The sequence below is a fragment of the Canis lupus genome, chromosome 29, assembly GCF_048164855.1.
Source record: "Canis lupus baileyi chromosome 29, mCanLup2.hap1, whole genome shotgun sequence".
Taxonomy (NCBI): Eukaryota; Metazoa; Chordata; class Mammalia; order Carnivora; family Canidae; genus Canis; species Canis lupus.
Window position 1 is genome coordinate 28320931 of NC_132866.1, and position 14084 is coordinate 28335014.

At 36.5% G+C, this 14084-nt stretch overlaps 1 protein-coding gene across 1 annotated transcript in view; it reads left to right on the plus strand.

The window, feature by feature from the left end:
• The window catches only part of CHUK (component of inhibitor of nuclear factor kappa B kinase complex), a 36917-nt gene that overhangs the window by 18322 nt on the left and 4511 nt on the right, over positions 1-14084 (plus strand). Inside the window, 9 exon segments of the mRNA XM_072805702.1 lie at positions 528-722; positions 1892-1994; positions 2768-2891; positions 3299-3450; positions 5340-5401; positions 6339-6448; positions 7240-7289; positions 13254-13350; positions 13646-13793. Of these exon segments, the coding sequence (XP_072661803.1) occupies positions 528-722; positions 1892-1994; positions 2768-2891; positions 3299-3450; positions 5340-5401; positions 6339-6448; positions 7240-7289; positions 13254-13350; positions 13646-13793 (1041 nt within the window).

The window sequence follows — 14084 nt, forward strand, 5'->3', positions numbered from 1 at the left end:
TTTCTGCTAGAAATGCTTATTACAGAGGTAAAGCATTAACTTTCCTTCTGTATTAACCTTTATGCTTGAAAAAGGTGAGAGGAAGAGAAGGGAATTATCGAAGTTGTCATGGGTTTATAATACCAGTATTTCAACTGAGACCGTCCATTTCTTCCCATCCTAGACATATTTTATACTATGACAGCTGCCCCTACTAGCGATCGCAGAAACTGAGGATCAATATCCTGAAGGCAGTGCTAAACCGCTGAGCCACCCGGGCTGCCCAGTGTTGCGTTTTTAAATTGGGATTTTTATTTCTAGATTGTACATCCCTGTAATTTTGAAACTTTATTCTTTGGAGCTAACATCTTTTGTAGAAAAGTAAACTCTACTGTTCAGTTTTCAAAATGTTATTTTGTAATTATGGAAGGATATCTCACTTTGAAAAATGATTGAACCTTGTGTAGAGATATTCCCTTTAGTATCTAGCACTGAATCTTTTATGTGGTAAATGAGCAATAATCATTTCTTTTTTCTTATTTATACAGATAGTACACATCCTAAATATGACTTCTGCAAAGATAATTTCTTTTTTGTTACCACCTGATGAAAGTCTTCATTCACTACAGTCTCGTATTGAGCGTGAAACTGGAATAAATACCGGTTCTCAAGAGCTTCTTTCAGAGACAGGAATTTCTCTGGATCCTCGGAAACCGGCCTCTCAATGTGTTCTAGATGGAGTAGTAAGAGAATTTTAATATACTTATAGTATAAGAACTCTGTTAGGGGATCCCTGGGTGGCGCAGCGGTTTGGCGCCTGCCTTTGGCCCAGAGCGCGATCCTGGAGACCCGGGATCGAGTCCCACATCGGGCTCCCGGTGCATGGAGCCTGCTTCTCCTTCTGCCTGTGTCTCTGCCTCTCTCTCTCTCTCTGTATGACTATCATAAATCAAAAAAAAAAAAAAAAAAAAGAACTCTGTTAGCTTGGAGGATTGCATGCTGTGCATTTTTTTTTTTTTTGGATGCATAGTTGGAATCCCCTTGGTGGGGGGTGGTTCACATCTTACAATTCTTATTTTAATTTTATCCTACTCATTATTTTTATCATTGCTTCACAAGGTGAACAAGATATGTTTTAAACTTTGTATGACTTTCTCTTTGGTGACAGTTCCCCCCACCCCTTTTTCCCGCTTTTATACTTAAAGCCTAAAACCTTGAAATTAGACCAGCAGTCTCAGATTCTGCAAGAGGATAGATGGATGGTAAAATATTGTGCTCATGACTCTTGTTGTTGTTGTTGTTTTACTTTATTGAGGCAAATTTTATATATCATGTAATTTACCCATTTCGTGTATGCAACTCAGTGATTTTTTTTGGCTTATACTATAAACCAGTCATTACTATAAGCCAGCTTAAAGAAATTTCCATGTCAGTACGATCCTTCATGTCTGCTAACTCTTAATCTCCATTCTGTTCCATTTCAGGGAATCACTGTTTTGCTTTCAGTCTCTATAATTTGCCTTTTCTAAACACTTCATATAAATGGAATCATACAGTCTATAGTCTCTTGTGTCTGACTTCTTTCATTTAACATCATGTTTTGGAGGTTCATTCATGTCCTAGCATGTATCAGAATTTTATTCCTTTTGATTACTGAATAGTATTCCCATTGTATGGATATATGTTGCTTTGACTTTGTACTTTTGTCCTTTTGGGGTCTGGTGATTGTTTTTCACATTAATCCATCCTATAGTTATTTATTTCTCCCAAATAGTAATCTAGACCTTGAATCTGTAAGATGTATGCGAATAAACATTGACCTTATTCATTTACATTTCACATTAGGAAATGTGTTCAAGTACTTAGAGAACCTAGTATTTTCAAGGATTTTTAAAAATTGTTTCTTTTTCAGAGAGGCTGTGATAGCTATATGGTGTATTTGTTTGATAAAAGTAAGACTGTATATGAAGGACCATTTGCTTCCAGAAGTTTATCTGACTGTGTAAATTATATTGGTAAGTATAGCTCATTTACTGACTGAGGTTTAAAACTGAAATAATACAATTTTGACTTAATATGGTTAGTAGAAATGGTCTTTTGGTGTTTCTGTTCTGTATCTCATACTTCTGGTTTTTAATTATGATGAGAAATGAATTTATACAGATTGGAAGGTGAAATAGTAGATTTCAAGTCATCTCTAGATCCCTCATTTGGAAGAAGACTTACTTTCTGCAGGATAAGGCTCTCACAGAAGAATGAATCTCCACTATTAATTAAGCCTGCTTTCTAGTTGCTTTATGTAAGCGTGTTCAGATACTTCATTTTATATGAATACTGCTTAACGTTCAAATGTTTTCATTTATCCTGTGAGAATTACTCTTTTCTTTGGAAGAAGTGATTAGTTTCTGTATACCCAAAACTAAAATTAAAGCATAGTATTGTAAAATCAAGAACAAAACTGGGCAAAGGGCTAAAATCATGTAATCTTTCCTTTTTGTTAGTTTTTTTTAAACAATAGCTTTAAATTTACAGAAAAATTGAGACACCTGGGTGGCTCAGCGGTTAAGGTTCTATTTGCCTTTGACTTAGGGCATGATTCTGGAGTCCCGGGGTCGAGTCCAACATCGGGCTTCCTGCATGGAACCTGCTTCTCCCTCTGCCTATGTCTCTGCCTGTCTCTTCTGTGTCTCTCATGAATAAATAAATAAAATCTTTAAAATAAATAAATGAATAAGTAAATAAATAAAAAGTAACTTCCCACCTCTTTTCCCCATCTTTTTACATATAGTACGGGACAGCAAAATTCAGCTTCCAATTATACAGCTGCGTAAAGTATGGGCTGAAGCAGTGCACTATGTGTCTGGGCTGAAAGAAGACTATAGCAGGCTCTTTCAGGGACAAAGAGCAGCAATGTAAGTGGATTCTGTTGTTTACAGGTGCAATGTCATGTGCATTAATGTTCAAGAATTAATCTTGCTGTTTTCACTAATCAGTATTCCACGCAATACTGAAATATTGGACTAATCTGAAATATAATATTCTCACCAGACTTAAAGAATTCTTACTAATGGTCTGAAACCATCCAATTGCAACAGCTTGAGAGTAGTTCCTGAGCAGTCCTAGTATAAGAAGATTGTTTTATCTTAGAATATCACAGGTAGGGAGTCTTCAGAGACTAGATTCTAGTCTAAACTATTTCTCACAGATTGATAATAGAAGCTTAGGCTTTGGGTTTATGGCAGTTTAAGCTATTAAATTTTTGTTCACTGTTTCTGAAATACTAATTTTTTTTTTTTTTTTTTTTTTTGCTATGGTTTAGGTTAAGTCTTCTTAGATATAACGCTAACCTGACAAAAATGAAGAACACTTTGATCTCAGCATCTCAGCAACTGAAAGCTAAATTGGAGTTTTTCCACAAAAGCATTCAGCTTGACTTGGAAAGATACAGTGAGCAGATGACTTATGGGATATGTGAGTGTTTGGGTAACATGTTTGAAAGAAGTGTTGAATCTCTTGAAGCCATCTTCTGTTTTGCCTTCTTGCCTCAGCCCATTGTTTCATTTATATTAACATTAGAGCAAGAGATAGGTTGCCTCAAGACCTCATAAACAGTGTTTGTACTGAATAGTAGCTGCTTTTAACCTTTATATTAGCAACTTTACTTCCCCACAATTGAACTATAATTGGACTAGGATGGTTTAGCTTCAGAAAAATTCAAAAGCAATTTAAGAACTTTTGATTTTCAAGTCTCATTTTTGAAATAGAGGCGCCTGGGTAGCACAGTTTCTGTTTGACTCGTGGTTTCAGCTCAGGTCATAATCTCAGGGTCCTGAGATCAAGCCCCACATGGGGCTCTGTGCTCAGCATAGAGTCTGCTTAAGACTCTCTCCCTCTCTCTCTCATACCTCCCCTCTGTACACAGTGTCTCTCACTCTCTCTCAAATAAGTAAATCAATCTTTTAAAAAATAGATACAAAGTCTGTATTGGGATGTCTCCTTAACCAGGGAAGTCTTAAACTACTTATCTTACTGTAAATAATAATACAAATAATTCCAGAGTTTTTTCTTCCAAACCACCTACTGTGGAGTCCCCCCCCCCCTTTTTTAGTATGGTACACAGCCTCCAGTTTTCAATATTTGACTCTAAGCTCTCTCCTTTCAGATGTATTAAGGAAATGTAAGATGCAGATTTAAAATTCAAATAATAAGCTGAAGGGGTCACCACCAATATTTCTGTTTTCTGTCATAAAACAAATTATTTTTTGGGAAACAAATCCTATTCGTATAACTTGTCTTAAGCAAAGTGTATGTGTAACAGAATAAATGATCAGCAGTATCCAATTGGGTAAGTTTACCCATTAGGACTGGTTCTATGATTGATGTTTTATTTCTATTTTTGTATAATAAGCATTCTAATGAATGGCAGAACACTGTAATTATTTCACCAAATTATCTTTGACTAATCAGCTGTTAAAAAGGAATGACACAGACCTGTGTACTCATACTAAAAGATCACTTGGGTCTTTAATGGCAGTGATGTATTAAAAAAAAACAGAGAGAAAAGTATATAGAGATAGTCTCACTTATGAGGGAAAAGGGTATGTGTCTATGTAACAAGTGATTAACAGTAAGATCCTTAGAGTGGAGGGGACAAAGAGAGAGTCTTTTCTTTTTATATCCTTTTATAGTATTTGATTTTTAAAAAATCATGTTCATGTATTACTTTTCCTTTTTTTTTTTTTTTTCATTTTTTAAGAGAAAACTATTTATATTGGTTTCTTAGGGGTGCTGTAGCAAGTTACTATAAACTAGGTGGCTTAAAGCCACAGAAACTTAAATAAATAAATAAATAAATAAATAAACAAATAAATAAATAAAACCATAGAACTGTGTCACAGTTCCAAAGGCTGAAAATCCAAATCAAGGTGTTGGCAGGGTCCATGAACCCCCTGAAAGCTGTGGGGAAGAATACTTCCTAGCTTCTTCCTAGGTTCTCGTGGTTTGCCAACAGTCTTTAGCTCCTTGGCTTACAGCTGTAGCACTTTAATCTATACCTCTGTCGTCAAAATAGAGCTCTCTCTTCATGTGTTTGGGTTTCTCATAAGAAAACTAGTCATACTGGATTAATCCACCCTACTCCAGGATGATCTCATCTTAATTAGCTAACTGCAACTGGCAGTGACCCTATTTCCAAATAAGGTCACATTCTGAGGTACTGAATTAGGACTTCAACAAAGCTTTTTGGGGGGACAGTTCAATCTATAACACCATTTTTGATGATGATATGGCAAGGAAGTGGATAGGTCAGTAATTAAGGCTATAGCTATTTCTGAGATAACCAATTAAGACTTTTTTTTTAGCCTCAGAAAAAATGTTAAAAGCATGGAAGGAAATGGAAGAAAAGGCTATCCACTATGCCGAGGTAAAATCACTAGCTCACTCTATATGCTTATTAATTCCTGAGGTCTCTCATAGAAGTTGTCTTTGGTTTCAATATATAGAATGTTTTTCATGTTACTCCTGAATATCAGACAAAAATCTAGTAGATGCTTTGTATGTGTAGAGTTGATAAAAACAGGGGCTTTGGGCAAAAGAGATTAAACTAAAACCTTGCTAAACTTGTTTCCATATTACGTGGACTTACACTTTTTAGTAGGGTTATGCAGATTAAATGGGAATAAATAATGAATGGTAGTTATTGCTGTTATTTTTATGATTGGTTTAGATAGGACAGCTGTATGTCCTGGTTATCTGAAATGGTCCCAGTTTATATCTGCCTTGCCATAATTATCAATGATACTCCCTTTCACTCTCAAAATTATGCCTGTTTGGACAATAAATTATACATATGGTCATGCTAGTTATAGGTCATTCTCTAGGAGGAATATTCCTTTCTTACCTGTTACATCTGTCCATGGTCCTACTAAATTGTTACTCTCCTGGATGTGGGTAAGGCAGTTAATATGCTTAGGTAGGAAATCCAGTGTCTTTTTCTTTCTGCATTCTTATTCAAGACAGTTGGGAACAAGAGGCAATGAAAATCCTATAACTGAGATGCAGTGGTTTTGGTGGCCACTTTTCCTGTCTTGTTAATAATACTTCTTTTTGCTTCTCAGGAGGAGAAAGCAAATGCTAGTAGTTCACTGTTGTCAGAAGAGAAAAGAGAGAAGCATGGGTATTAAGTCTGTCCTTGTATGAAAGATTAAGTGTCAGAATCTGAAAGATAAAAAAGCTTAAACAAAATCAGTGTTTCATATTAAAAAATTTAGTCCTACCATTGCAGCAAATCGTTCTCTGTCTCAGTTCTGTTTTGTGTGGTGGTGAGCCTGTTATTTCTTTTGCATTTCATCATATTTTAGGTGGGTGTCATCGGTTACCTGGAGGATCAGATCATGTCTCTGCACACTGAAATCATGGAGCTGCAGAAGAGCCCTTATGGAAGACGTCAGGGAGACTTGATGGAATCTCTGTAAGGAAGTCTTGTGTTATTGGTATTGATGTCTATAATTTTTTTGTCACAGATGGTTCTGTCTGTGTACATCTAGCTGATTAAGGCTGTATTTGTTCTTTTCTATAGTTTTCTTTCTCCAAATATATTGCCATCATATTTTAGGAGGAAGTTTTTCTTAGTCACAAGAAATTTTGGTCATGACTTAAGGGTTGACCTTTGCTGTTTTAATCAAAGCATCTTTTCATGTGGGTGTAACAAATTTTTCAAATGTTCTAAGTTACAGACTGTTGCCCTGCTTCCCATACTTCTGGCCCAACTTATTGTCCATTAAATGCCCTAAATGAGGTTAACTTCCTAGGTATCTGAATAGAAATTTCAGATTGTTTTTCCCTAATCACGGAGCTTCATTTTTGCCCGTTTAAGTGTTTCTGATGCAAGGATGTTGTATATGTGGTGGTAGATTAGAGCAGATATGAAATATATTAAAGTTTGCATTTTTATTTACTTTAAAAATTTTTTAAATAGATTTTATTTCTAAGTAATCTCTACACCCATTTTGGGGTTTGAACTCACAACCCTGAGATCAAGAGTTGCATGCTTTACTGACTGAGCCAGCCAGGTGCCCCTAAATTTTGCATTTTTAGATCTTGCTTATTACTCTGTAAAATGCTCTGTAAAATGTTCATTGGCAATATGTACTTGCTTTAAAATAGATTATACTCTATTCAAATAGTATTGTTCATTTCAAGTTGTTGATTATTAGTCATTGAATTATCTTCACATTTGGAAGCATGTTTTCTCTTTCATAGGGAACAGCGTGCTATTGATCTGTATAAGCAGTTAAAGCACAGACCTTCAGGTAAGACACTTATCACTGTACACAAGGCATTTTAAGAAACCATCACAGGGACACCTGGGTAGCTCAACGGTTGTGTCTGCCTTCAGCTCTGGGTGTGATCCTGGATCCGGGGATTGAGTCCCACATCAGGCTCCTTGCAGGGAGCCTGCTTCTCCCTCCGCCTATGTTTCTGCCTTTCTTTCTGTGTCTCTCTTGAATAAATAAATAAAATCTTAAATTAAAAAAAAAAAAAAGGAAACCATCACAAACTTAACGAATACAGGGATTGGATTTTTTAAAACAAGCTGCAGAATAAATTCCAGTTTTGGTATTGCCACAGAGCTGTTTATGGTACAATTTTAAGTTGATGAGAATTTAAGAGATTAGGAAAGCAAAGTAACAAGAGAATTGAGATAGAAAACTTTTTAAAGCGAAATGAAAGGAAGGAATGAAAGAGAAAAAAGGAACTCAGAAGGGGAAGAGGAAGCAAGAAAATGTGTGGAAAGATGGAAAAAATAAGTGCTGCTTAAGGTTAGAGAGGTTGGACAGAATTTGATACAGTGCTTTCATGTGTGGAGTGATCGGGGGGAGGCCCATTTGCTATGCCAAAGCAGTGTACCTTAAAAATGATGCCTTCATCTGCATCTGGTTACTACTTATTTCATTGGCAAAACAATTCCTATCAAACATCTGATGAATACAGAACATGGTCTATTGACAGGAGTATCGGAGTGGTATTTGGAAGGCTTGGGTTCTAGATTGGGCAGCTTACTGACCAAGTACCTAATTTTCTTATATCTCATTTTCCTCTTCTGCAAAATGGGGCTGAAACCTAGCTTTCCTAAGTCAGTGAGTACGTATAACAATGTATTTAAGAGGCTGTTTGTGAAAATGCCTCAGGAAGTATAAAATATATGTATCTGCAAGATATTATCCTTCTGTTAAAAATTGATTTGTTTTGATGGGTTATAGAAGAAATAAAAAGTGAAGCCTGTGCCCTAATTTGCTATATATACCTAAATTACCAATAAATAAGTAAAATAAAAGATATAAGTTTTATACTTTAAAATTTACAAACAGGGCATCTGGGTAGCTTAGTGGTTGAGCATCTACCTTTGGCTCAGGCTGTGATGCTGGGGTGCTGGGATCAAGGCCCTCATCAGGCTCCTTGCGTTTCCCTCTGCCTATGTCTGCCTCTCTCTGTGTCTCATGAATAAATGAAATCTTTAGAAAAAAATTTACAACATATGCAAATTAATATTCATCCATATGAAATTCTGTCTTAACAAATAACATCTCCTCTAAATTGATTTTTATTGGAATAGAATTTGTTCAGTTTATTCCTACAGACATTTATGAGGTACATATAAGATAGGCACCTGACCCTGCCTGGGGCTCAGGAGTGGTTAGAAAAGGTTTCCTGCAGGAGATGACATCTGAGATAAGCCTTAAAGGATAAGTAGCAGTAGCCAGGTGAAAGGAGGTGCGCTCTTGTGTGTACAAGTATAGTCAGTAAAGACACGTAACACTTAGCACATTTGGGGAAATGTAATGGCTGGATTATAGAGTTTTGGGAGAGAGGCTGGATCAGATGTGGCTGGATCATGAAGGATCTGAAATGTTATGGTAATGAGTTTGGATTTCATCATGGTGGTAAAGAAAAACCTTAAAAGTTTTAAGCAGGGGAATGGCATGACCAGATTAGCATTTCAGAAATACTGCATTGGTAGCATTGCACATAATGGATTAAAGTGTAGCTAGACTGAAGACAGGCATTGGCTATGAGGCTGTTGAAATAATCATAACTCCATATAGGGTGGGCCATGAGCTAAGGCAGAGAGCCTCAACTGGGGAGGCTGGTGAGAGGAGGGTAAGGGCTAGAGACATTTACAAGGTAGAACTGATAGTGTTGGGTGATGGATTAAATATAGATGGCTGGACCTGGAGTATGGAGTCATGATGCCTCTCAAGATTTTGGCTATGGCAGCTGGGTGCGTGGTCAGAAGGACTACTCACCATAATGGGAAGAAAGGATGGCACATGATGGGAAAAGAAGATGAATTAATTTCTGTACATGTTGATGTTTGGATGTCAGTGGGATATTCAAGTAGAGAGGTCTAATAAATAGTATTAAATATATATATGTATGCATGTATGTATGTATAAACACACACACACACACACACATATATATATATATATATATATATATATATATATGGATTTAGTAGAGAAGTTGATATTTAGCTATTTGAGAGTAGTCAGCTGTAAGAGTAAAGTGATCATTTTGAAAAAGTAGATTGAGTATGGAAGCCAAGGATGGAATCCCAGAGAATACCAATATTCAAGAAAGGCTAGAAGCAGAAGAGCCAGCAGAGGAGATTGAAAATGACCAGGATAGGGCAGCCCCGGTGGCTCAGTGGTTAAGTGCCACCTTCAGCCCGGGGCGTGATGCTGGAGACCCAGGATCAAGTCACATGTCAGGCTCCCTGCATGGAGCCTGCTTCTCCCTCTGCCTCTGTTTCTGCCTCTCTCTCTGTGTGTCTCTCATGAATAAATAAATAAAATCTTTAAAAAAAAAAAAAGAAAATGACAGGATATAGAAGGAATTATATGATAGGATCAGGACAGAGAGTTTCAAGAAGAAAGTGATCAGTGGGGTGAAATGCTATGAATGTGTGGGTAATAAAGATGATGATAAAAAGAATCAACTTAGCAGTTTGGATACCATTGTTGGTCTTGACAAAATAAGGCCTTTTGGGAACAGAAATTGGAAGCCAAGGAAGGAATGAACCAGGAAGAAATAGAGAAGTGGGTCTAGACCAGCAGTTCCCGAAGTGTGATTCATGAAGATCAGTGAGGTCAAACTATTTTCATAACACTAAGACAATATTTGCCTTTCTCACTATGTTGACATTTTCACTGATGCTATGAAAACACTGGTGGGTAAACAGCTTATACCCTACTTAGCAGGTATGGATGATGGCACTAGTACCAAATTATGTAAGTAGCTATTATTTTCACCACTATGCATTCACAGTTTAAAAAAAAAAATCATTTAAGCATGTCCTTGATTAAGTAATAAGAATTCTATTTAAATCTCAACCCTTGGGTACATGTCTTTACAAGACATCCATCCTTGGCTTCCATACTCAATCTACTTTTTCAAAATGATCACTTTACTCTTACGGCTGTGCAATGAAACGGGAAGTGCCCCAAGAGCACTTCTTCTGCTGGTTGTTTTGTTTTGTTTTGTTTTGTTTTTTTTGAGAAAGCCACAGTGGCAGGTGTCTTCTCAAAAGTTAATGAAACATGACTATTGCTTTAAGGAAAAAAACCAACAATGTTAGTTGGCAATGATAAAACTCCATGTTTCAGACAAAAAATTAGATTTAGGAAATCTTGTATCCATCAACTGAAAATTGTCAGCTTCTCAGTACTTAAACTTTTTTAACAAGATCAGTAGTTATATTTAAAAGACTTGCAAAAATGTAAGATAAGGCCAATTTTCTCACTAACATTTTTTGGAAAATAGTTATTTTTAATAAAAATATGTTAATAGGTAGTGAGTTTATTGTTATTTTTAAGTGAATAAGTAAATTTTTTTTTATTTTTTTTATTTTTTTTTTGAATAAGTAAATATTTTTAAACTTCTCAGTTTAATTCCCGAAAAACACCTTGGGGTTCTTAAGAATTTTTGAATGTACTGAGACCACTAAGTTTGAGAACTGCTTATCTAGGCAGTTCTTTTCAGAAGCTTTCCTGTTAAGGAAAGAAGAGAGGTGAGCAGCTAAGAGATGAAGAATCAAGGGAGGTCAGTCTTCAGAAGGTAGACTTGAGCATATTTATTATGTGCTTGGGGGCCCAAAGCCTATGAAGAAGGGAGTCCCTAAACAAGCTTGAGAGGCTAACTCAATTAGCCTTGCTGTCTCTGGTATTAGAGGGATTGTGGGTGTGGATACTGACACTTTGTGGTTGTAGGGGTTAGAAGATGGGGGTCTCCCTTATAGCCTCCCATCCTGAAGTAAGAAGTGGGGTTAACTGTTAACAGAAGGCGTGGGTGATAAGGTTAATGGAAGAGATGATGACTGCATAGATTTAAGGAGTATGCTAAAGATTTTTAAAAGCTGGTATGTACACGGGCTCAGTGGTTGAGCATCTGCCTTGAGATCTTTTATAGATCACTCCTGTAGCGACAGTATGGATAGCTCAGGTTGTGGTCCTGGGGTCCTGGGATTGAGTCCTCCATTGGGCTCCCCACAGGGAGCCTGCTTCTCCCTCTGCTTATGTCTCCGCCTCTCTGTCTCTCATGAATAAATGAACAAAATCTTAAAAAACAAAACAAAACTGGTGTGTACAGTGGAAGATGTTGCTGACCCAGAAGATTTATTAAGAATCCAGAGCAGAAATGAAAACTTGTGAATTAGCAGTGACAACAGAGAATGGTAGTATTTTTTTTGGTGTTTAGTGGCTTGGCTGCAGGAACTGACAAAGCAGAAGGTTAGACTGATTCAGACTTAAGATTTTGCTCATAGAAGACAAAAAAAATCAAGATATTGACAGAAAGTGATATAAGTGATATGAAGCTGTGGTTAGAATAATTGAAATTTAAAATTTCAATAGAGCAAGTCTAATTCTTTTTTTCTAGTGTCTTTCTAGCTTAGAGTTGACTTGAGACTCTTGTTAAGCTAAAAATGGTGAAAAACTTTCTTCATTTTGTATGCTGGAGAAGATTAATGTTCTGAGGTCTCTGAGAGGAGCTTATTTGCAACTCTTTATCTAGTTGTGAGGGAGAGACAGAGGGACATGTGTAGGGAATAAACTTGAGCTGTGGGGGAGAGGTCTTTGCAGTGATAACAAAGGACACTGAACTTTTTAAAAACGTTTTTTGATACCTTTTCATAGTAAAATATGGGTAATAGTTGTAGCCATCTCCCAGGACTCCTATGAGGGTTAAATGAGAAAAGTGTTAAGTAGGTGATAGCAAATAATATTTTTGCAGCTGAGACTAAAAATTGTTCGAGGAAATACCAGCATTATCTATGAGCAGTCTTCCAGTTTAAAAAACTTTAAATGGCATTTTTTGAAATGTAACAGTGCTTTTTTTTTTTTTTTTTTTTTTTTTTTTTTTTTTGAGAGGGGAAGAGTATAAGCAGAGCAGAGGGAGAGGGAGGGAGAGAATCTTAAGCAGACTCCACAGTCAGTGCAAAGCCTGATGTGGAGCTCCATCTCATGACCCTGAGATCATGACCTGAGCCAAAATCAAGTCAGACATTTAGTCAACTGAGCCACCCAGGCACCCTGTTTTTGCTGTTTTTTTAATTGAGTTACATCTCCTGTAGACTGTAGAACTCACTCATCACTCACTGTGTCCACACAGCCATCCTATTTGAGGACATTTGGCAGTTTCCAGTTTAAGATGTTCTACTACCCTCAGACTGAACTTTCAGGGTGTGTATAGGTCCTTTTATTAGTGCATCAGGTTTGGCTTAAGTTAGTCAGCTTTTTTCAAAGTTTCATGGGCTGCAAACAGATGGATAAACATGAAATCCCAAGTATCCTAGATAGGTCAAGGGCCTCCTGCTTTTAAACCAGTGAAAGTTTGATAAATTGTCCTACTGTTTCTAAATAAATGATGTTAATCATCCAAGAAAAATTGATCTTTTGGCCAGAAAGCTGCATATGGATTTAGGATTTGGGTTAATATGGGTTAAAGATAGCTAAACATATCCTTCTCAAAACAGGCAACTAAGTTCTGTGAAGATAACAGTGATAAATTTATATATGCATTAAACACACACACTTTGTTTTTAGATATATATTTGTTTATACATTATATAATCTTAAAATTTTAATCCAGTTTTAAATTTAAATGGAGATGCTTATTAATTAAAACTAGTTTCAGATTTTTAGGAATTTTTTGTTTGGAGGCTGATATGTTCATGCAGAAAAGAGGTTATACCCACTGACTGAGATCTTTTATAGATCACTCCTATAGCGACAGCACGGAAATGGTGAAGATCATTGTGCATACTGTTCAGAGTCAGGACCGGGTTCTCAAGGAGCTGTTTGGTCATCTGAGGTAGAAAAATTGTTTTATTTCCTACTGAAAAGCCAGGGTACTTTTATCATGTTCCTTTCAAAGTGTAATATCCTTTTTTTGTAAATATACTAGACCCAGGAAGATATCTGGCAATACCTTGGGTAACTTGGCCACAGTTGTGTGCGTTTAGGTGTCCTATTTTGTGTGCATCACTTTGGAAATCAGTCACTAAATCTGGTGCTGATTGTGGTTCATTTTCCCAGTTGGGTGTGGGAGTATGGTATATAGTCTTAGGGTTATGTCTAATTGTGTGACACTGATTTCATCTCTCCAGCAAGTTATTGGGCTGTAAGCAGAAGATTATTGATCTACTGCCCAAGGTGGAAATGGCCCTCAGTAACATCAAAGAAGCTGACAATACTGTCATGTTTATGCAGGGAAAGAGACAGAAAGAAATATGGCATCTCCTTAAAATTGCCTGTGTAAGTAACTTTTAATAAATTATTTAATGTGACATTGATTTGCTAGTATTCTTTGCAAAAGGGATTCTTCTTTCGGCATGAGCTGAATCCTTTTTAAAGATGTCTGTATTTTGTGTTAAGGTTGATGCTCATGTTCTTTTCTTGGTGTTTGACTTCAGATGCAGGACATCATGATCATCCTCCATTATTTCTTTCCTCTCTGGTCTCATGTTTATCTATTCCTTCCAGCCGTAGACCACTGTGGCATCCTATCCCAATTTGGGAATAGATGTGTGTGATCAGTTAATAAAA